Below are 25,057 nucleotides of genomic sequence, written 5' to 3' on the forward strand. Positions count from 1 at the left end.
CTATGGCGGCAGGGATCAGTTCTTTGTTGGAACTACACTGGCAAAGCTGTGGTAAATATTTACCAGGTGCTAGTCTGCAGCAACGTATATTTCCAGCAAGTACCAGCTATGGGATCTGGGTTTTAAGAATATGCCAGACCTAAGTAATTACAGAATTCTGTAAGTTCTTCTTCCCATTTTTGTGATCTATAACCATCAAGTATTTCCACATCATTTTCATTTTTTTACCACACAAAATAAAAGACTCGACTTTTATTTTAAAATAGAATTTATTGAATATTACAATGAGTTCAATGCATTAAAACTGTTGTCAGTGTTGGCACACCATGAGTACTGCTACATTCACACTTCAAATATTTTAAACTTGAAATTATGTCCATTAAAAAATAAAACCTAGTCGAGTTATAAAAGAATTTATACTAACTTACATATCAAAGTATCTAAAAAACCCCATGCTTAGGGCAATCATCTAAAAAAAGGTAAAAATCCAATCATGTATTTTTAAAAAGGTCCTCATTTGAGCAAAATACAACAGAAGGTAAAACAAAAATGGCAAGAACTAACTTATATTAACTTATCCTACTGGAAAATGCCCTAGGTAAACTTTAGATATTAACAAAAAGATCTAGATTCCACAGGAGTATACAGCTGCTTGTGCTAGTCTTTATGCCTAATCAAGAAACCACAGGATGACAAAATACTGTCTTTTGGTTGCCCCTTACTTGCCAATAATAAGGGTGACCTTAAAATTTTGCTTTAAAAATAATTTGTTCTCGAACATTTTCAAATACCAAGGTTGTCTTAAAGAAACATTAAGCATGGAAACTTACATTTATACTCTATATATTACTTTTTTAAAAAAAACTCTAAACACAGTACTCTAACATAGTAGAGAAATATATTCCAAAGAGGTGAATAATTTGATTCAGATCCCTTGAATCCAGAGTAGTTTTCTTCCAGAAAACATGGAGTGACATATACTCAGTATTTTACTGACCCTGGCCCTTTAGAATTATCCTCAGAAGCAAATAGCACACTAACAATTTAAACTGTGAAACTGCTCATGTAGCATCATCCTGAATAAATTGAGCATTTTTCTTCTTAGTGGAAACCATAAACTGGTTAGTGGAAACCTCCTTAAACTGCTGTAGCCCACCAGCTTGAGATGCAATTCTTATGTTTCTAAAATTTCATTAGCTGAGATCATACTAAAATTTTAGAGATCAAGCTTAAGCAAGTCAGTTCAAGTATTTGTAGTCCAATATAAAAATAAGCTTTTTGTTTATATCTAAAGCAGAAATTGAGTAAAGGAAATTGAAAAGCTCATTTATATGATTACAAAGGTATTATTCCACCAAAATCCTATGGATATGTATCCAAAATGTATAAATGAAAATACCACATGGACCAAAATTCTCTTCTTTTAAAAGAGCAGTAAGTTGCAAGCTCAAGTGACAAAGAGTTGATCATCTAAAAAAAAAAAATCTACAGGCGAGGAGGAACCCCCCCCCCCACAATGTCTTAGGGTATCAAGGTCCTTCTTCACAAGCTTCTTGTTTTGGCTGAACTAAACTGATGGAAAAACTATGTACATTATAATTTGAGCTATTTAGTTATGTCTATTTGATAAGTCACACAAGAGTTCATAAGGACTTTGTAGGAAATAATCTCTTTTTTGCAGTATTAATAAGTACAATGTATTTTGGTGATTTTAAGACATGTTAAGAGAAACTCAAGATTCTCTTCTTCTTCAAGTTACTGATTGATAAACACAGAAGAGTTAAATTTTCATCTTCCCTATTCTTTGTTCATCTTGACTCCCAACATAAAATATTGCTGTACTTCAATTTCTTTAAATAACTATTTTCTTCTGGGCTACAAGAAAGATTAAGCACAATATCAAATTGATATTGTGGGTCGACTCTAGGAGTTTCATTTATTCTTTCATGTTTTATTTGTTTATTTATTTATTTATTTATTTAGTCTTTTTCCTTTTTATCGGTACCGGGGATTGAACTCACGACTGCCTGCTTGCAAGGCAGGCGCTTATGCCACTGACCTAAATCTCCAGCCCCTCTTTCATGTTTCTGTGTACTCCATAACTTTTTTCTCTTGTGGGTTCTAGGGATCAAACTTCGGGCCTTGCAACCCAAGAGTTACCTCTCAGCCACCAGCCAGAGAGGTTAATAGCAAACCAGACCACAGTACACTTCTCTGATAGCTATTAGTTGGACAATGTAGAATCTGTACCAAATAATGCCGATTTCTAGTGATAATAGTTAATATTTTTCTGGGCTAAAACCTGAAACTTAGGATAAGAAATATCAGTCATTAATTAATGAGACAAAATTACTTTGATAAATTGTCCTATTTCATTGTAGTTGAGACAAAAGAAAAAAGCCAGAAAGGTCAATAATGCTTCATAAAAGGTGACTGAGGCTTTTGACGATCATAAAGCTTAGGTGAGGACAGATAATTTTACTAAAAAAGCTATATTTTGGCAAGCATACTACTGACGTTATAAATGAAAATACAGTTGAAGTTTTAAAATGGCCCTAAAATCTGTTCTCTATCAGAGTCTGCCAAATAAATTAGATTCTTTGGAAAAAATTCAAACTTATATAATGGAAGAAAATTAAGATTAACTCCTCCTTATCAGTGAGTTATCTGCCATAGGCAAAATGACCCATAGCTGTATTAACTATTTGCAATTTACTCTCAAAAGTTAACAATTAAACAAATGCATCTAATGCTAACTTTAGTTCAAACATCGAAAGTCTGATTCATTTTAAAAAGCATTACGTGTTTTTGTTTGGTTTGGTACTAGAGATTAAACCCGGAGCTTTCTCATTGGGCCACATGCCAAGTCTTTTTTAGGGTCTCACTAAATTACTAACTTGCCCAGGCTGGGCTTGTATTTGAGATTCTCCTGCCTCAGCCATCCAGAGTGCTAGGATTACAGAGATGTACTAACACACACAGGTTTTTTTGTTTTACTTTGTTTTTGTACGAGGGATTGAATTCTGGCCCTTTGGACTGAGCTATGTCCGCAGTTTTTCTTTTTCTTTTCTTTTCTTTTCTTCTTTCTTTCTTTTTTGTACATTGGGACAGTTTCACCAAGTTGCTCAGCTAGGCTCAAATTTGTAATCCTCCTGCCTTAGCCTCCCAGAGTGCTGGAATTACAGGCATATGATATCACACCTGGGTATTTTTTTTAATCTTTTAGTAAAATGAGTTGGCCTTAAGATGAAAGAGTGCATATGGTCACATATTTTGTGCATTATTTGCACAGATATGCAAAATCTTGCTGCTTCTGCAATCACCTACCAATTGGGACTTCCTTAGAGAAACTAAAAGAAAATGAAAAAGGTAACTTGATCTCTGGCTCTAAGGATAAGATTTTTGCAAAGAATGGTAAAAGTTTTTCAAAAGTGGGCACATGACTGACTGGTCCTCTGTACTATCCTGTAGATGAGAAAACGGATCAACAGTCCCTGTGTGAGGGGCTGGGGATTTAGCTCAGCAGCTTAAGCACCTGCCTTGCAAGCATGCGGTCGTGAGTTCGATGTCTGGTACCGGTAAAAAAAAAAACAGTCCCTGTGTGTCTTATACCTTAGGAAACCCCCACTCCTTGTGGCTGACAGCAGTGGCTCATGGGGAAAGGAGTGGAGGTGAGGGGGAGGACAAGGATGTGGAATTGTTAAGGGTGTTACTCTGAAACAATGAGCCGTAAACATTAACATATCATTTGACAAAAAAAATTTTTTTGAAAGATCAAAGGTTAAGGGCTGGGGATTTAGCTCAGTGGCGTAACTGTCTGCCTGGCAAGGGTGAGGTCACGAATTCAATCCCAGGTACCAAAAACAAAACAGCAACAACAACAACAACAAAAGATCAAAGTTTAGCATCAAATTTCAAAGATGGATAACACCAAAGTGAAATCAAAAGTATAGAAATCAACACTGTACAAGAAAATGGTGGTTAAACTGGATATGGTAGCACACGCCTGTAATCCCAGCAATTCAGGAGGCTGAGGCAGGAGGATCATTGAGAGTCTGAGGACAACCTGAACTGCATAATGAGAATCTGTCTCAAAAAAAAAAACACAAAAAAGAGAAAGAGAGAAAACAGTGGTTTACTATGAACCACATTTCAGCTCCTGTGTCCTCTCATGACAAGTTCTGTATGCTTTTCTATATCTGAAAAAATATTTGAACATAGTACATCTGAATAATTTAGCTTCTCAAGTTTAAAAAAGTTGTTAATTTTAAAAACATTATAAAAATCACTGTATTTATTCCCAAATTATACATTTATAACCTCTGCATGATATAAAATCCAAACCTTCCCTGTTGAATAGCTACCTTCTTGCATGGTCTTAAACAATTATTCCTTGAGAGGAGATACAACATGCGTAATTCTTTAACAAAAAAAAATTTGTGCAGAAACATTTTGACAGTTACAGTTCAATCTGTCATTAGAGCTAAAGGAAATGTATTTTAGTAAGGAAAGTACAGGGATGGGCCAAGGAACTTTAAAAATATATCATGTATATAATGTATATTGGCAATACACAGACCATATGCTTTTATTTAATGTGAAGGCACAACTTTAAGATAATTAAAAGCAAATGTATTTTAATTATTTATAATTATCAGTACCAGCCTGTAGAAATATATATTTGCAAACATGCCACTGAAAATGCTTTCAGAATGTCAATTCAAAAGTTGATTTAAAAAGTCAAACTCTATTGGTAGAAAATCAAGAACACATTATTGTAGGTCTGTGTGGTATTATTGCTGGGCAACTGGTTCGTCAGTAATCACTGGGTTTTCTTCATTTGTTGAATCCAGATGGTTCATCATCTAGGAATAAATAAAAGATGTCAAAAAAATGCAAATTTTCAACTTGACCTTGATATTCACTAATTTAGCAAAAGGATTCCAGACTTTATCAAACACAGAATGCCATAATTACCCCAACACACAGACCAGTAAGAGGAATCCCTCTGTATGATTGTTTCTAATTTTAAAATCCTGAGGCAGTGGGATTAGACTCTGAAGCAGCCTCAGTGGGCTATTTTACTCTGGGTGGGCAGGAAGGTTCCCCTTTTGTGGACTTCCAGTGAGCAGGGAGTGGTCTCTGTGAAATGTCACTGGGACTTCTAATTATCTTTAGAAGTCACAGGCTATAGGGGAAGAATCTACAGAGACACCTGGGGTGGCTGTGCTTGTTCCTTTTCGAGCAGCCTTCTGCTGCAGCATCACGCTCTTCAGAGACAGCTGGTCAGCGCAACACTGAACTTTCCTGGAAGCCTTGTCATATGACTTGGGCCAGTTTTACAGGAAAGGCTGAGAGACTCTAGGTCAAATGCTGAAGTAGTTCAGTGAAGCCTCCATCTTACAGTGAGATGTGGGACAGTCTGTCCATTAAAAGCAGCTGTGTGGCAGGAAGACTTAGGCTCCTGTCTACGTCTGAAGTAGATCAGTTGCAGGCCAAGTGAGGCAGGTTGAGGTGGAAATCAGGTGAGGCAAAGACTCTGAAACTAGGGCGAAGGCCCTCGACCAGCTGGGGGGTGAAAGGGGAGATGCGGGGGCCACTGGAGGCAGAGCATGGACAGCCCTTGTCCTGGGCCAACCAGGTGAGAACCCTGTCTCCCTCATCCCCATCCTTTCCAAAGCTCCATTAGTCTCCAATTCCAGAATGGCTTTTCTCTACTTCCAACTCAAAATCTGCCCTCTCCAAGCAAAACTTGCAGAAATTTGATCCTCCACGTGAAGTTAGGGACACTATTCTCTGTATTTTTTGGACTTGAAACACTCACATTCTCCCTGCCGAGCAGATGTTTATGCCTCTCTTCAGTGTTCGAACTCAGCGCTTTTAACAGATGTTAAAGATCATTCTCCGTTAATTCTTCCTAAGGTACTGTGGGGAGTGGTTGTAGCTGGAGATCGATCACACTTGCAAGGCCAGCCTCCAGAACACAGAGCGCCCGAGGCAAGCCACATGGAGAAACTGTTAGGGGGTGGTTCACATGATGGTCAACCTCCTGAGTGGGTACATAAATGTGCTGCAACTACTCCTCCTCCCTCCCTTCCTTCCGTGCCATCAAAGAGAGGGCTCCACCGCCTAGGTTTTCTGTTTTCTGACTTTCCATCCTCTCACTGGCCTCACTCTGGGAATATCCAGAGCTGCAATGATGAGGCATTGGTGCCTGAACAGGGACCAGGGGACGAGGAAATACGGGATAGCAGGTCAAAGGAGACCTCTAGCTGGGTGCATACTAAGAAGCGAAAAACAGGCTCTGGAGAAGCCTAAGACAAAAACGGGCTGGCTAGGGCCAAAGAGAAAAACAGGCTCACAAGAAACAAAAGGGAGAGAGGTGAGTCGCCCTTATCAGGTGTTAAAAAGTAAGTAGGTTCTCAAGAACAACAGGTGTAATCCAACTCCTCCTTCTGTTACAGATTCCTGTACTTACTTTTTTTGTGTGGCTCTGGATCAGGAAGTGTCTTGATTGTCATGAGCCTGTTGAGATGACCACAGAGGATGTGGCTCTGAGCGTGATATTAAAATTAAGCCCTGAGCAGAAAAAAGATGGCAGAACAACAGCCCCACCCCCATAGAGTTTAAATCCCTCTCACTTTGCTCACTGAGATAAGGAGCTGTGGGGGACAAAAAAGAAATAGCTAACGCATGTTTAAGTCAGGGAGATTATTTACTGCCAAAGGGAAATTCTTCTGATTTGTAGGTGGAACTGGCCACCCCAGCAGCAGGCTCAGCACAGCACAGTGTCCAGGGAGGGAGGGGTGAGGGTGGAGCAGAGAGGAGCCATCATGTACCTCTACACTCCACACTCTGCTGGCAGTCTCAAGAGGCACAAGAGCCCACGTCAGGGAAGGAAGAAGCCAGGGAAAAAGGGCAGCATCCTCTCGGGAGGGGACAATGGTGAAGCCGACTTGGAGAGGGAGCCCGTCCCTGCAGCAGGGCGGGCACTGACTCTCCTGGTCACCACCACCAAGCATTGGTTCCAAATGGCGGGGACAAGGGACAACAGTCCTCTCCTCAGGTGATAAGCCTAAACAGGGGAGCTCGCCCACAGGTCTGAGGTGACAGGGTGGGAGCCGCAACCACAGCCAGAGGCAGAAGCGGAAAGTGAGAGCCCTGGGTGTCCAAATACAGGAAGAAGAAGTTTTTCTTCTGTTCAAAAGACTGAATTGCAGGCCGTGCTAGGGGCCTTACAAGATCATTCATCCACTCCAGCTAACCTCTTCAGACAGTGCTTATGTCTGTCGTGTGATGCGTCACATTGAAATTGCCACCATTCATGCTAATCAGGAAGATGTTTTTTATGTGCTCCAATTTGCCATTCAGGGAGGCCACATCCTGTTTCACTGGTCATTTATGTTCCCATTCCTAATTGCAAGGCCCTCTCTCTCAGGGAAATGCTACAATTGACAGACTGCTGGCTACTGTCACTGTTGATCCCTCAGATAATGTTCAACAGGCTTCTGCCTTCCAGGCCACCTTCCATCAGAATGATTCTGCACTGCACAAACAGCTCCTTTTAACTTGGGAACAGGCTCCACAAATCATTAAACAATGTTTGTTCCTCAAGTGCAATACATCTTCCCTCACTCCCTATGGGGTTAATCCCTGAGGGTTTTACTCCAATTGCCTCTGGCAAATAGGTGTCATTCACATTCCTGAGTTTGGCTCTTTGTCCTGGGTCCATGTTTCAGTGGATATGTAGAATTTACTTTTCCTTCTGCCCCAACATGTCATTGCTTGGATGCCTTTAGCACCCCTGGATGCCTTTAGCACCCCTGGATGCCTTTAGCACCCTTGGTTGCCATGGTCATTTAAGACAGATGATGGACCAGCTTATACGAGTGCTGTCTTCGAAACATTTTGTAAAACTTTTCACATTTCCCTTACCACAGGAATTCTTTAAAACTCTCAAGGTCAAAGAATTGTTGGATATGCTCACTGCACACTCAAAATTCAAAAACAAAAACAGAAGGGGGAATCTTTCCCTGACAAATTCACAACTCATAATAGACTTCACTTGGCACAGTACGCTATTAACTTTTTAAATCCCACTAAGAATGGAACTACAGCAGCAGAAACAATTCAATCAGGTGAAAGAAAAGAGGCTGATAAGGGTCCTTTGGGAACATCTTCATACTAGAAAATGAAAGGGACCAGCCTACTACTCACTTGGGTTAGAGGGTGTGCTTGACTTTCCAGAGAATGCTAAACAGCCTATGTGGGTGACAGCGTGCTGTCGAGCTGTATCATGAACCCAGACCTGAAGACAGAGAAGGTTCCACCTCTCAAAAAGGTGATGCTCAGTCCAGCGGCAGTGATGCCTTGGAGAATGTACCACACCGATAGACAAATATGGGGGCTAGGACTGATCTGGGGTCAATTAAAGAAACTGACCGAGGATGCCTAGGAGATATTAACCAAAAATGGGAAAAAAAGACCTAAGTAGGTGACAGAGTATATCTAGACAACTGAGCTGGAGGCTATGTGAAAGAAAGGAACACAAAGATTGCCAGTGTTAAGATAAAGTGAAATATAAAATTATGTAATAATTATAGATGAAAGAGTTCATTCCTTCCAAATTTTCTTGTAAGAGAGCTCTGTTAATTGACCTACAAAAAATCTGGACTAATCTATTAACAATTAATAAACTTCTAGAATTATAAAAGTTATTATAATTTACTTTGGCCAGAAAATATATTTTGAGTGCACTCTGGGCAATCAGTACAAGCTGATTGTCCTTGTATCTGTTTGTTCATTTATCAGCTATCTTTGTTGAGCTCAACAATTTTCTTTTTTCTCCTTTCCTTCCTTTTTGCATTTGTTGATTTTTGAAGCATTTGTCTGATATGATTCCACTTGGATTGGAACTGTATCAGCTAGTCAAAATGATGCTAAAAGTTGTTGTATAAATGTAATGTGTATTGTTGTTTATGTTGTATAACTTGAGAGTCTCTCATTGTTCAAAAGTTGTTAAATATTGTGACCAGGTTTTCATTAAGTCATCAAAAATTAAGACAATTAAATAAAAATCCTTTGGGTGTGCAGAGACTATTGGATAGGACTTCGATTGATGACTAAGGAAGCAGCTGCCTAGATAATTAACCAGTCCTTGTTCATTAATGGGAAGTCCCAATAATCTTCACAGCATTATGGGAGATACCCTCAATAAATTGGTCACCAACCAAAGGTTAAGTTTTCCAGAAATAATATAATAAGGTTTTCTTATAAAAGATGCTCTTGGTGTATCACTAAATTAAGAAACAAAGGATTTCTGCAAAGATATGACCAATTATTGTTAATATCATGCTGTATTAAATGTATTCATGTCTTCCAGGTATACCATCTTCTAAAATGTAAAGTTGAGATTATTTATGGTGAGAGACCTTTTCTTTCATAGTCTATTTGACTTTCCCTTGTGCTCCAAATAATTGTAATAGGAGGGTTATGTCAAGCCAACATGAGGCCACCAGTCAGTAATAACAAAAGTTTATGTGATATATATGCTATATATGTGCCATTATACTTAGAGATGCCTTGACATTAAGCAATCCACACAATGTCACAAATTTCCTCAGTAAAATCCCATTGAAGATCAACAAGTTAGTAAAAGCTTATGTATTAGAGATGATTGATTAAAAGAGCAATACTATGTCAAAATGGAAACTAACATGTCACAAAAATGTCATCATGATTGTCATGCTACATTATGTATTGTTTTGATTTTAAATTTTTTGCATAAAATCGTATAACTATTGCTTGTTAGCATTCTACAGAGATTCAACTATTAGAACAGTTATGGGTATTAGAAAATAACAGTTCTAGCTTATCTTCCAAGGTGCTTGATATTCAGATAAAATAATAATATTAAGCTCACTGCCCCCATTATAAAATGTTGTGTCATGAACCTTCTCTTCCAGATTTTCAAAAACTAGAAAGGTTGATGGGATATAAGGACAGCCGATATTTTGGCCCCAGCTCTCAGGGGTCAGTGAGGACCCAGGACATGAGGGAACATTTTCAATGACATCCTGCAACTCTGGTGACCTATACAAACTCCTGATCAGGAGGCTGTAGGACCACAGAGAATAAAGATCCATGATGTATAGTATGCCTCAGGAAAGTCACTAGGAGAACAGGGTTTCCTAAGCTTTCACAGAAAACAACTTGGTCAGGCAATGACCATAGCTCATCCACATGGCTGACACTGACTGAAGAACTAGAGATGCTATACATGGTTCCAAGGTAAATCCTGAGGAAATGTAACTGACCTAGATAAACAGCAAACACTGAGTAATACCAGTCTCGCCTCAATTTGGTCTTGAACATCCAGCAGAAAAGTATAACCATGAGAAATATACAATAATTGCCAACTACCCCAGTAACTGACCACTGTTCTGTGATAGCATGCTGCACAGAATTCAACTGCTATATGCAGGAACTTAAAATGTTTAGCCTAAATGGAGCAAATTCATCTACAATGAAAAAGGCTCGAAAATAAAAAGGTCTTCTACAGATTCCTCCCAGCATAGCTCCTCCAACTGCAGTTGACCACCCATTGCTTACAACTACAAAACAGAAAAGGGGGAGATGTGGGGACTAGCTGAAGCTGGAGATCGATCATGCGTGCAGGGCTGGAGCAAGGTCAGCCTCAAGAACACTGGGCACCTGAGGCAAGCCATGTGGGTAAAGTACTTGTCATTCAGTCTCCCGAGTGTATAAACAAATGCACTGCAGCTGTTGGGGCCTTTCTTCCTGCTCCTCCTCTTTCTTCTTTTCCATGAGGAGAGAAGACTCCATCTGGCCTCTGTTCTAGGTATTCTAAGAACTTTGTCCTTTTTTCTCTACCCACTCTCTGTCCTCATCTTGGGAACTTCGAGAGGTTCATAGAACTCAGCAAGGTACAGCTATAATGCTTCAGCCTGTACCCACAGACTGCTAGACACCTGCTGTATGTGTGAGTGTGCTTCCTCGTGAGATTATCATGATTGTCATATGCTATTTTAAGTGAAATACTTTTAAAACATTAAACTAGCTGGGCATCGTGGTACATGCCTGTATCCCAGCACTCAAGAGGCTGAGACAGGAGGATTGGCACAAGTTTGATGCCAGCCTGGGATACACAGTGAATTCAAGGCGAGCCTGAACTACATATTGAAATTCTGTCTCAGAAAGAAACAAACAAACAAAAAAAAACCACTGAATTAAATTTATATCTCTACAGTGTTTATAAAGTCATTTTCGTAAGTGTCAAACTTTTTGCTATTACTTTGAGGTAATCAAACACAACACAAGTTAATAAAGTGAGACCAGACATGGTGGTGCACACTTGTAACGCTAGCACTCACTCTAGGAGGCCGAGGCAGGAAGACTATAAATTTGAGGCCAGCCTGGGCAAAGTTAGCAAGACCCTGACTCAAAATAAAAAATGAAAAAGGGAATGGGATGTAGAATACTCTAGGTCAATCTCCAGTACCAATACAAAGAAAATGTTGAGGTTGAGCTTTCCTGATGCAAAAATCCACAATATGGAATACTCTAAAACCCCGAGCTTTCGGAATGACAATGTTAACCAGGTAGAAAATTCCACATCTGACCTTGTGGCAAGGGTTAGAGTCAAAGTTCAGCTGCCTGGGAGGTCCTGGGCAAAATCATCTGGAAGTGGACTGGAAGAGGCAGCCGTTATGAAACCTGAATGAATCCATAGTTTGACTGTGTCCCACCCAGGCTGCATCATTACACAGAGGCATCACACCCCAGATCCAAAGCAGAGGACATGAGAATCCGAAACACACTCCTGAGCATGGTGAACAGGTATGCGTGACCCAGGATGTCTCTGGTGTTTGTGGTGGCGCTGATGGTCTTCCTATGCTGTTTTTTAGCAGACAGACTCTCCTCTTTCTTGCTGTAAGATGGACACTTTGTAGAAATACTCGAGTATTTGACTTGGTGTCTTAGAGTCTTTTCTGTAAATTTCTTCTGATCAAAAGTAGCAACATTTCTGCACAAGTCATTAAAATACTACAAATTTGGAAATCATAATGGTGAATTATTTCCTACAGCCCATAGCTAGTTGCACTGTATTTCTCTGACCTTTTATTCAACAACTGCAGTACTCAGTTCCACTGATTTGATTTTCCAATGAGCTTTAGTTTTAATTAGTGTGGAATAAATAAATAAGGAATTTTTTCTCTTGAGAGAGAAACAATAAGCATAGTCATAATTACTTTGACAGACTAATAAATCACTTGATGAAACTTCTTTGGAAAATTCAATTTCATTTTATAGACAGAGACAGGAATCCTCAGAGATTAAATAACTTGCCTGAATGTTAACTTGCCTAAACACTAATAGCCAGGCATAGTGGAGCTGAGCCAGGAGGACTGCCCTGAGCTTGACCAGCCTGGGCTGCATAGTGAGTTCAAGGCCAGCCTCAACTACACAGTGAGATCCTATCTCAAAACAAACAAACAAACAGACCAAAACCTGCTAGAAGATATTTTCACTCACAAATAATAGCAAACTGAACTAAATTTGACTTTAAAGGTTGGACACAAGCAACAAAAGAGGTTTCTTCTCCACATGAATGGGGAAATAATTTCACGAAGGCATTGTATAGCTTTCAAAAATGCTAGTTTTCTGGAAAAACAGTGTCTCTCCTGATGATAATTTTTAATGCTTTGTGACTAAACTGCCTAAAATTTCAGCAAATTTCTGTTCTTCATTATTTTAGAATTTGCTACACAATGGAAAAATAGCTGAGTCTAAACAATTTTTTCTCTTAGGCTTCTGATGAGTTAGGATTTTTCCTTTCACAAGTTACAGGAACCAGATTTAACAGAAATTTGAAGTTGCAGTATTTAAACCAGGAAAATGAAAACTCAGTTAATGAATCGAAAAATAACAACCAAACCAATAAACCAAAACAAAAACTCTCCATTCCTACAAGTAATAGCAAATACATTTTAGGAGGTTGTGTTTTTTTAGACACATGGTCTCTCTACGCAGTTCAGGCTGGCCTCGAACTCATTTTGTAGTCCAGGCTGGCCTCGAACTCAAAGCCCTAATTTATTATTTGTCTCTTAGTGGTGCTAAGGACCAAACCTAGAGCCCTAGCAAGCAAGAAAGGTGCTAGAAACAACCATAGACACAAATGAGCTATGGAGAATTTCAGGGAAATGCAGTGTTAGTTCATCTAAGTATAGAACAACCTAAACATTCAACTGTTTCCAGTGCGAGCTGGCATAAACAAAGAAGAACATACACAAACTATTCAAAATAGCTGTCCCATCCCAACCCCTTCTGTGGTACTAAGAACCAAATCCAGGGAGCACTGAGTTACTCTGCCCTACCCCAGGGCTTCTGATTGCTTGAGATAGGATCTCACTAAATTGTGTAGGCTGGTCTTGAATTTGAGATCTTCCTGCCTCAGTTTCCCAAGTAGGTAGGATTAAGCTGTGCACCACTGTGCCTAGCTAGTCGGTCCTTTTCAAGGATGGGAGAGGCACGGGGTGGTTAGAAAAGGGGCTTCCACTTTTAAACACTTTTGTGTTCATGATTGAAAAACACAAATATGCATTACAACAAACACACAAGCAAAAAAAAATTATTGAAGTGATTAGAGTCTACATAAAGACTTTAGAACATTAACTGCCAATAATATTAACCTATAAATCATTGGAACAGAACAAGAAGACCAGAAATACTGGTATGAACAACTGTTCATATCGATTTTGCCCACAGTGTCAGTTATTTTCTCGATAACCTTTTAAAGAGAAATTTCTTTAGGCAAGGTTTGGTACGTGCCCAGGAAGAGAATATTACACAGTCAATAAAATGATTTTTACAAGGAATTTGAGGTAAAAATGCACTGAAAAAGCAAGCTGGGAACTATTAAGAGCATCATCCAGAAACCTCTGCATTACCTTCAGCAGGCCTAAGGAAATTCCCCCTGACCTTAGCTATCTCTAGGTGGCAGGACTAGGGGTGGATTTGATTTCCTGGTATTTTTTACATTTTCCTAATTTTCCACAGTAAGCACTCGTTTTTATAACAAAGTACATAAGAGCTGCATTGAAGGGAAAGGGCTTTCTCATAAATAAAAATAAAATGGGAGGAAAGTGACAAGAAGCACGCAATTCTCAAACACCCCAGGCTTAAATTCTAAGCTAAGATTTAGTGCGGACCCTAAACCACAAGCCCACAAAGGTGCTGCCTGCCCTGACTTGCCTCGCAGACCGTCAGTGTCCTGCGTGGTGGACACTCTTGTGTCCCACTTTTCTTCTGTGCCCTCAGCCACCTCATATGATCCTGACACCCACATGCCTCTGCAGCCAGGTCTGTCTCCAGCCCATGTTTACTCCTGATGGACCATGATGGGAGAACGTGAGTGTTTTTAAATTTTAAAAAACTACAGCAGTAAATAATTGCTGTTACTTCCTCTCAACATCTCCCCCTCACTTTGAACACATTCATCACAAGGCTCTCGCCCCTTCCCACAGCAGCTCTGGAGTCCTCTTTCCTGAGGGTCTTTCATTGCGGTTCCTGGCTGCCTTGGCGTACCGAATCCATTCAAAAGTTTTCCCTTTCCTGGTCACTTTGATTTTGGGGAAGAGCCAGAGACACACCATGCAAGACTCAGTGAATAAAGTAGGTGAGGACACAGAGCATCTCTGTATGAACCTGCCCTGCCGTAGGATGGGGTGAGCAGCAGTCACTGTGTTTTAATCACGCCTCATAAAGACACTCAGGAAAGAGCACTCCAGGACTGCTTCAGAACGATGGGATAGGGGGCTGGGGATTTAGCTCAGTGGCATAAGCACCTGCCTTGCAAGCAGGTGGTCGTGAGTTTGATCCCCGGTACCGATAAAAAGGAAAAAAGAAAAAAAAAAAGCGATGGGATAACAGGGAGGACTGTCGAAGCATCATGATTTTTTGAGACAGGGTCTTACTCTGTAGTTCATGCTGGCCTTGAAACTCACTATGTAGTCCAGGCTGGCCTTGAACTCACAGCAATCTTCCTGCCTCAGCCTCCAAGAGCTGGGATTACAGGCATGTGCCACCACTCATAGCTTGTAATAATTTTTAAAAGATTCACCATATATTTTGACCACACCCCATATTATCTGTCTCTTCTTGTGTTCCACAGGCACTCTGGAATGTCCAGCACTGAATTCATGTCCAACACTTAAGATGTACAATACTGAATTTATTATCTTCCTCCCTAAACCTGCTGCTCTCCTTGCTGTAACCCTGAGCTCCCTTTTCCTCTCCCAACAAAGAACCCAGTGCAAAGCTCCACCAACTATGCCCTGCATTTCTCCTGACCTCATCTACTTTAACATGGCCTGTGAGACTCTAGTGAGACATTTCTGTCTGCTTCTCTCTGTTTCCATCTCCTCAACCGCATACCCATCCTAAGCTCCGCCCAGTTCCCAGAATGCCCACCCTGACTCTCTCTCTCCAGGAGCCTGCAAAGGCACAGCCCCTGCAACACAAACTTGGACTCAGCCTTCAGATCATCACTGTTCATTCAGCATTCTTCAGGGATCTTTCCCAAGACACGGTGCCCCTGATCTGAATCCACTGGTGCCCACATCTCGTCTCTGGCTCCATGGTGCCCATCCCTACCAACACCTCTATCACACTGCTAGTGACATCACTTGGCTTTACCCTACTCAACTGGAACCTTTCAGAGCCCATGCAAATAGGCCTGTGTGTCATTTGTGCATCTTCTATCAGCAGGGTCTAAAATGCTACCTAATTCAATAAACATCTGTTAAATGAAGAAATATAAAACTAGTAAAAATGATACTGGCCAGGAGAGAACAAGGAAACAGTGCCCGCCGTGTGAGTCACCCAGCACATGGGCAGGGAAAGAAGACGTCTTCTCCCCATCCCAGTAAGCAACCAGCTGATTAGGAGGAACACAGGCTGAGGTAGCAGCAACCAAAGTAAAGAACCAACTAACGCTTGTATTGTTTGATTGACTTTGCAGACCTAACGCTGGTTGTCTGAGAATCTATTTAGAGAGTAACAATATACTCTATGGTGACTATTGTGGATTTCCTACTGTCTCGTTTTTGAAGTCCAATATTGTTCTCATTGTTTTATTTCATTTTATTTTCTTTTATTCTCTTCAAAATAAAACAAAATGACAGTGATCCTTGCTAGGCATGGTGATACATGCCTGTAATCCCAGCACACGGGAGGCTGAGGCAGGAGAACTACTGTGACTTCAAGGCTACTAGTGGACAAATAAATAAATAAATAAGCAACAAGTCCTTTTTGGGATGTGATACCCAAAGGTTAGTCATAGAGTATGTGCTGTAGGATATACTTTGAATTTTTAAAAATCTATAAATATAAAATATCTGTGCTTGCCTAGCATGTGAGAGGCCCCAAGTTCAATCCCTGGAGCCAGAACAATAAAAACTATGTGCACATCACCTTTATGGAAATATTAAAAGTCACTTTACTACTTTAATCAAGGATCTATGGCCACAAACTAAATTCTTGTACATGAACATAAGTTGGAGCATCAACACTGTGCAGTAGGCAAGGCAGGTATTGTTATTTTACACAAATCTCCAAGAAATGACACGGTTTACCTAAAAGAATTGCAAACTAGTGCCTTTCCTAGCAACTGCAGCCTGTAAGGGAATGTGCTGACCACCTGCCATTAAAGGACACTGCGATGAGCGATGCCACACAGCACCCCAGAGGGCACACTGACTTATACCTGCTCCGGCAGGGACACAGCAGCCAGCCCCTCACTGGACACACGTGGACCTCCCAGGACGCCGGAGGGCCCACTGTCCCAGAGCTGCCTTCACAGCAGGGCCACTGCTGGCCTGGACCTCGGCAGGCAAACGCTTCCCAAGCCTGTACTTTGCACTTCAGCACAAAAAGACTTCGTCAGAATACGAACAATATTAGGGAAAGAAAAAGGGAATTTTAAAGAAAAGGCATCGTGTTCCATTTCAGTCTGCAATGAGTGCTCTGGAGAGGCGTATTCAGATGCTAGAGAGAACATATGTAACATTTATCTATAAAACCTTAGGACTCTTATTGTCCATGGCTAAGGTCCGCCTCAAACTCCAGCACTAATTTTAGGCATAGTTCCATCTTCTTCAAGTTTACTTTAATGAGAATTTTAGGTTTTTTGGCGACAGGGTCTTACCATGCAGTTCAGACTGGCCTTGGACTCACTGGGAAGCCCAGGATGGCCTCAAACTCAGCCTCCTGACAGCTGGGATGACAGGCGTGTGCCACCACGCCTGGCACTTTAATGAGCATTTTGCAAGTGCACATGGACAGGCTGTCTTGTTTCCCTGAGAGCTGATGTTGTACCTGGAGGGTCTACGGTGAGTTTTCAGCTGATACACGCCAGCTGTCCCCACGGACTTGGGAGGGATCAGGTGTGAGCACCTACCTGATAGCTGTTGCCCTTCCAGAACTTTTTCATTTCCTTCCGTCTCCAGGCAACAACAGAGGCAGTAATGAGTGTGCAAGGTACTAAGTAGAGGAGAGCAGGCTGGCCCTGCTTCATCAGCACCAGAACAACGAAGGTGAGGATCATGCCAAAGGCGTAGGCTGCAAGAACACCAGGTTCTGGTCACTTTTCCCTGCTACCCAAGGGGCATCTGTCCCCCGCTGTGAATGTACCGACTTTCAAACATTTCTGAAGACATCTGTACTACATGACCTTTTCTCATAATTTCCATGTCTTCCCAGACAAATATCTTAAGAAAAACATTTCACAGAGCTTTGGATGAATTTGGAAACTGGTTACTGTTTCAGCCTAAGCCTTGACCATGGGACCATGGGTAAAGGTAAGGTAAAGAGGTACCCATTATCTGTCGTGAAAGGAGACTACAACTGTACCTGTGAGTACTAACTAAAGGCTGCTTGGAAAATCTCCCTAGAGTGGATGACCCTTCCGGCTTGTTTGGAAGGCACCGTCAGACATCAAGTGACCTTTCCTAAGGACCCAGGCTCCGGGGGCTGGGAGGGCCTTGGGGGCATTGAGCATGTGGCTGTGGGGGCTGGCCGAGCCACCCCAAATGACCCAGGAGAGTTCAGGCCACCTTCCCCTTCTTCTGGCTTCCACAGGAGCCCCTCATCCCCCACCCTGACTGGCACCAGGCTCTACGGAGGTAACTGACAGCCTCACACTGTTTTCCCTGTTTTCTTCTCCATCTTCTCCCTCGCTGAGCCCTTCTCTCCTGCTGGCAGAGTCCCGTTTTCAGGATTGCCCTTTTCCAGCAGCGAGGCACACCTTGCGGTGGCCATACCAAGTTCCGCAGGGCACATTGGGGACCCCAGGCTAGCACTGGGGCCTGAGCACCAAAAGCGGGTGTGGGCTCTGAGATCCCTTTGGTACGTGCAGGGACAGTAGGGCACACTTGGCTCACTTCCTGTCACCGACTCCTCTCTCAGTAAGGGAGGGTAAGTGACTCCTGCTGTGTCCTAACTGAGACATTATTGTGCCACAAATTAATGTATATAAATATATAACCATCCATGATACTTTAAAAATCTAGTAATACCCAATTTACTGGCTATTTGTGGCTACAGATATTTTAATAAACATTGTCTATAAGATCTAACCCCCCCACACATCTCATTTCCTTTTTAATCCTCTAAAACCTTGTAATAGAAATTATACAATTGTCTCTTTTTGATGGAAAAACATGGTAAATCAACAGAATCCAGGACTCATTATCTTCAGATTTCTGTCTTTTTCTCCAGACAAAACAATATAGACACACATAAAAAAAGAAGAAAAATAACTTTACCAATCACGGAAGAAATATAGTAGATAGAAGATGAACCAGTTTGAACATCAAATCTTCTACAGTATGCAATTAGCAGGCCTAAAAAACAAAAATATCCTCCACATTACTTGTCTTAAAACAGTTACAGCAATGTCAATCCAACTATGACAGCAGTGTGTATTATATTCCATTTAACTTTCCCTTTGGCAATAGATTGTTAAAGTACCTCAAATTCTATATAAAGACTTACATGCTTATTTTAAAAATGCAATCTATTTTAAACATCTCCCCATGTTTAAAACAATGTTTAAAAGCATGATTTTATTAACTGCTCAGTATTTCATGTCATGGAGAAAAAGTTTTCAATGTTTCTTTAGAAAATGCACTGACCAGACCAGTGGGATAGATAAATCTAAAAAAGCTGCACAGCAGAGGAAACAAGAGTGAAGCGATGAGGTTATGGAAGGGGAATCTTTGCAGACCACACGCAGGATAAACAGCTAACAGCCAAAATATACAGGGAACAACTCCATAGTGGGAAAACATATAACCCAGTGTTTAAAAAAGGGCAAAGGATTTGAACATATATTCTTCAAAAGAAGACATACAAACGGCCAACAGACACATAAAATATATTCCAAGTCACTGATCACAGGGAACTACAAATTAAAACTCCATATGTTGTTAGCCTGCACCTGTGAGCACAGCCATTCTCAAAAAGACAAGTCGGGGTAGGGGTGCAACTCAGGGTGCTTGCCCAGCGTGTGTGAGGCCCTGGGTTCAGTTCTCAGTGCTGTCTCCCCAAAGATGGATGCTAAGTGTGAGAGATGTGGAGAAAGGGACCCTAGTACAGCCACTGTGAAAACAGTATGCAGGTCCCTTAAAAACTGAAAAAAGGACTATCAGATGATCCAGAAATTCCACTTCCAGGGCTGCAGGCACACATCCAGAGGAAATGGAAGAGACATCTGCTTTCTACTGCAGCATGACTCACCACGGCCAGACATGGGATCATCCTAAACCTCCAACGAAAGGGTAAAGGGAATACAGTGCAGACACACAACACAGTACTACCCATCTTTGAAACAAGAATAACGTTCCATCACTTGTAACAACGTGGATAGGCCTGGAGGGCAGCATGCCACACGAAATAAGCCAGACACAGAAAAACAAATCCTGTGTGACCTCGGTATAAGTGGGATCAAAAATAGTTGGGGCCAGGGATACACTCAGTGGCATGGCGCCTGCCTGACAAGCGCAAGGTCCTGAGTTCAATTCCCAGTACCAACAGGAGAAAAAGTACTTAAAATAGTTGAATTTACAGAAGTAGAGAGTAAGGTGGTATTTAACAATGGCAGGGTAGGAGTAGGGGTTCGGGGAAGCTTTTCTCAAAGGGTATAAATTTCATTTAGATGGGAGGAATAAATTCAAGAAATGGTGATCATCACATGACACGGTGATGATAATCAATAGCAATGTGTGCTTGTGTGTGTGTGTGTGTGTGTGTGTGTGCACAGTTCTAGAGATGAAATCTGGAGTCTTTCCACAGAACTATATCTCCAGCCCTTTTCATATTCTGAGAAAAGGTTTTGCTAAGTTACTATGTTGCCCAAGCTGGACTTGATTTGCAATCTTTCTGCCTGACTTCTCAGAATGCTGGGATTACAGGTATTCTGGTTTTTGGTTTTTTGTTTTGGTCCCGGGGATTGTACTCATGACCTCACTCTCACCAGGCAAGCGCCTCAGCCACTGAACTAAATCCCTAGGCCTGGCAATCTGTTCTTAAAACTTGCCATAAGTAGTGTTCTCATCACCAAAAATAATTATGTGAGTTAATGCATATGCTAATTAGCTTGATTTAGTCATTCTGCAATGCATAAATATCTCACAATGAGTTGCTCACACTAAGTACATACAATTTTGGTCAACTTAAATAAAATACATGTATATATATTTAAAATATATTGAAAGACCATCAAGAAAGTAATTTCGAAGTGTGATTCAAAAAGTCCTCTTTGCAACAGACAGATCTGAAGTGCAAATGTAGAACTTAAAAAGCAGTGCAAAATAAACCCTCATTTTTTTTTGAATCAGTACCAGGGATCGAACTCATGACTGCGCACTTACAAAGCAGGTGCTTATACCACTGAGCTAAATCCCCAGCCCAACAAGCCCTCATTTGTAAACATGCAAGCACTGTAGGCAGAATCAACTCTTTTTTTTTTTTTTTTTTTTTGTCTTTTTGAGACAGGGTTTCTCTATGCAGTTCAGGCTGGCCTTGAGCTCACTTTGTAGCCCAGGCTGGTTTCGAACTTGCAATGATCCTCCTGCCTCAGCCTCCTGAGTGCTGGGATTACAGGCACAAGCCACCATGCCCAGCTCTGAAACAACTCTTTTAATACCTATGTCTTACAAGAAATTGCTGTTCCCTATGAAGAAAACCTGACTGTATTTATTAAATATTTTACAAAATAGTAAAAACATCATTTAACCACTCAAAAAAAGCAAAGTAACTTGGTTCCTGGTTGTTTGAATTAACTAGTTTTTGTCTCTATTCTTTTTCCTCTGGGTGGTGTATAATCACAGTCTCATGTATTAAGAACACGGTCCACCTCCAAATTAGAATATAGTTGTTAACATTAAGTCACGTACCGTTAACTCTGCCCTTTGGGGACATGTTTCTGTTTGACAGCCTTGACGTTTACTTTAAAAATAGAACATTTATTTATGATTTTTACTTGTCCTATGCCAAAGGCTGTACAGAGGTTCTTATGCAGCCCTCATGTGGAAATGGTAAGACAGGGAACGCGTGGAGAACAGCTGAACAGTGCGGACGGAACTGTAGGTGACTGGAGGCGTCCTCCCCCGGCCACCTAGGAATGGAGGTTCGCTAAGCTCGGCTCTGCAGGCCAATCCCATGGCAGCACTGCCAGCCTCCCTACTGCCCTCCTTGTACTCTGGAAACAGGAGGGCCTTTGCAGGGCTGCGCTCTGCCCCATCCAAAGCCATCGGTGCACAGGCAAGGAGAGAAAACAAGGCAGGAGGCCGATGCTCAGCTGACAGGCCAAGACCAAATACTCTGAAATGGAGCTGTTTCTTTGGAAAGGAACTGCAAATTTCATTGTTTTCACAATAAAATGAAAGATGAAGCTTAAAACTGGATCCCCCGGCCCTTTCTCTTCTTTCTTCCTCCTAGAGCGAAATGTTTCTACCTCTTAACAGCCAGCATCCTGAGAAAGCAACAGGTGGCCTCAATGCGCTGGGCCTCAGTGGCTCTTCCTGGTGGCACTGACCTTTCTCTGAACATGGGTTTAGTCCGTCCCCGTGCATCACAATCCACCTGGGCTCACTGGGAAGCCTGGCCTCTCTACTGCATCTTGTGGGCTGGTGCCTGCCTGGGAGCCTGGCAGAGTTCAGAGGCCTTGTCAATGACCTGGCAGCTGTGCTCTCTTGCCTGTGATTTCAGATTCTGTCCCCCAGGGAGCCCTGGGGAAATCAGGAAGCAAGGTCACTGCTGTTGGGAGTAAGCAACCCGCTTCCTGCAACCACCCCGTCTGGATTAGAAAGCCACACAACGCTGGCTGCTAGTTCTACCTCTTGAGCATAACCTGGCCTACTATCCCCGAACTACTGCCTAAAACACAACTCATACAAAATGGATGTGTTTGTCAGTGTTGTTTTCAACTTTTAAAAAGGGTCACAAAATAACTTTATTAGGAAAGCAGGTTAAGCTGATCCTCGCTGCTTTCTCTCAGATACTCTTAAACTGTGGATACTTTGCTGTGTGGGCACCATCTGGGCCTATCTTCTACCTTGCAAAATGCTCCTTTTCTGCATCTGGCAGTGACCCCAGCTCTGGAAACAGCCAGACATAATCAACATGGAGTAGGTAACTTCTGACAGACACCGTATGGACAAGGACTTAAAGCCACCAGTACAGAGTATCTTCACCACAATTGTCATAGTCACTTACCTGGTACAATAATGTCTCCAAAGCCCAGGATGGAGACAGGCGTGAGGCACACACTCATCACTGAGAAATAGATCAGCTTTGGCACCCTGATGACCACTGGCAACTGTGCAGGGGGAGAAAGAAGGCAGAAAGAAAAAGAAAGGCCACCAGTAAACCTCTTCCCGAGTTTAGTTTAGTTTTGTTTTCGAAAGGAAGGACTAACATTATAATACTTGTTTTAACATTTTTATAGACTGACAGTTAAAAAAAAGACCCTTGAAGTCAGAGGCTGCAGATCGGGTCACATGTCTATGCACATACAGACACACACACGTATATGTTACATACACAAACTCTGTGTGTACAGAAGGCTTGATATGTAGTTTTGGGAAAAAGAAACCCAAAGAAGTAGATATGTAGTTCTGGGAAAAAGAAACCCAAGCCATGAAGGATTGATAGCATAGGTCCACTCTCCCCATAGCTAACCTTGTCTTTGCTTTTCTTTTTTAGTTTTACCAAGAATAGGACTCAGGCCTTGAAACAGATTTTTTTGGCAACCTGGGTTCCCCCACAGAAGAGTCTTGTCTCAGAGGGTGTGATTAGAGTCCCGGGAACACTTCTGAAACACAATCCTTACTTTCTCATGGGGAGCTGAGGGCTGAGCAGTGGCTTCCACAAAGTTTCCATCATTCTAGGATGAAACCCAAGTCAATAGGTGTTGAATAATTTAGAGAACTAAAGAAACGGGCTATATTTTGTGAGAAATAAGTTTTACAATAGCTTAACAAGAACTGGAATGACACAGGGAGGCAGTGCAGTGGGCAGGGCACTGCTGCCACCCAGGCTCACGCCTACCTTTTCGGTGTTCCCAAACGGTCCGGCTGCAAGTTCAACCATGATGCTCTCCCCGTTCTGAAAACAAAAAGAAGGTGAAGTGACCCATCATGCCAGGAGGACAACCTGTCACCATTCGAGGAGTTAAGTCCCCTAACACAGGGCTGCTGTAGACGGGTGGTAATTTTCCTAAAACTATCTCTGTAGTCAGGAAGAACTCAAGATATCTGAAACAAAATTTACTGAGCACATGGTTCTGCTCTGTAAGAACTCAATAATTATTCAAAACTGATGACTAGGTTGTACACACATTACTCAACAGCATCTTTAAACTCTAGACTTTACTTTTAAAATTTGTAATGGGTTGCAAGTTCAATTCTCGGTATCCCCCCTAAAAGTCAAAAATTTGTAATGGGTTATACATCTTAAGTACTTTTTTTTCTTTTGAGACAATATAGTATAGTTTAGACTGGCAGCAATCCTCCTGGGAATACAGGAGTGTGCCACCATGCCTGGCCAAAGCACTTTTAATTATTTACAACGTAACATATGACAGTTCTTAGTCATTTTCAGCAACATAGAGAAGAAAGACATACTAAAATCTCTTAAACATAGCTTGGTAACAGATTTGGGTCACTTTATTTGAATAGTATGCATTTAATCTTCTGGCTGCTCACAATAATAAAATAGTCAAGCCCTAGCAAACCTCAGAAAGCTCTCCAGCCTCTCTCCTGTCTGATTTCAGCCCTGTCTGCTCTCCACCTTCCAATCAAAACATTTACCTTAGCTCAATTTCCCTCGCCCTGTCTGGCTGCAGACTTCTCAGGCGCTGTGTGAGGGATTCAGCGAAGTCTCCTCCCTACAGCAGTCTGCTGAGAGCCCAGCTGGGCTCCAGGTAGCTGGCTGAGGAAGCGTCCATCACCCATCGGCAAAGCAGGTGGAGGGAAGCTAACAATGCTAACTTTAGGAACACGTGACCAGTGAACAGCACTGTCTTCCTGGGGGTGGGGTGCACAGCAAGGATCACTTGCATGTTTTTAGCAGAGCTTCACTAAGCCCTAAGCCGAGGAAAAAGATAAAATCTCTGGCTACGGAAACCTTTTCATGTTCGGCTTGGGGTGGAAGGGTTAAGTCCCGGAGGTCTGGCAAAGATGAGCTAATATCAGATCCAGTTCTTGATTAGCAGAGTCCCAGGGTGTGATCCACCCTCCCAACAGAGTTCCCTTGGGTTCAGTGTTCAGCTGTTGTGAGAATCCTGCCGCTGCATCACCGAGGTCTCCTCACACTGACGGCCATCTGAGTAGCCACCACAGTGCCACGACGCAGTGATGGCGCAAGGGCCTCACATAGTGTGTCATGCGCAGGTTCTTGGCGCTGTGCTCCCCCTGGAAGCCCACTGACACCTGGGTCAGGGACAGGCTTCCAGCAGCCCGCAGGTCATCCATCA

The 25,057-nt window shown here is 41.9% G+C and overlaps 1 protein-coding gene across 4 annotated transcripts in view; it reads right to left on the minus strand.

Annotated features, from left to right (window-relative positions):
* Positions 1-250: 250 nt before the first annotated feature.
* The window catches only part of Sppl2a (signal peptide peptidase like 2A), a 49,151-nt gene continuing 24,344 nt past the window's right edge, over positions 251-25,057 (minus strand). The window contains exons 11-17 of one of the 4 annotated variants that reach the window (XM_013154653.3): positions 23,632-23,688; positions 23,414-23,467; positions 22,798-22,900; positions 18,846-18,923; positions 17,480-17,640; positions 6,479-6,525; positions 251-4,865 (exon numbers count right to left, since the gene is read on the minus strand). In XM_013154653.3, the coding sequence (XP_013010107.1) occupies positions 6,499-6,525; positions 17,480-17,640; positions 18,846-18,923; positions 22,798-22,900; positions 23,414-23,467; positions 23,632-23,688 (480 nt within the window). In that variant the 3' untranslated portion in view covers positions 251-4,865; positions 6,479-6,498. Of the gene's footprint in view, positions 4,866-5,109; positions 6,016-6,478; positions 6,526-17,479; positions 17,641-18,845; positions 18,924-22,797; positions 22,901-23,413; positions 23,468-23,631; positions 23,689-25,057 lie in introns of those variants that run through there. The other 3 variants (XM_063248670.1, XM_013154652.3, XM_003471778.5) reach the window with 3 other exon arrangements.

The sequence above is a fragment of the Cavia porcellus genome, unplaced genomic scaffold (genome assembly GCF_034190915.1).
Source record: "Cavia porcellus strain 051 isolate PalLab524CR breed Dunkin Hartley unplaced genomic scaffold, mCavPor4.1 scaffold_1, whole genome shotgun sequence".
Lineage (NCBI taxonomy): Eukaryota > Metazoa > Chordata > Mammalia > Rodentia > Caviidae > Cavia > Cavia porcellus.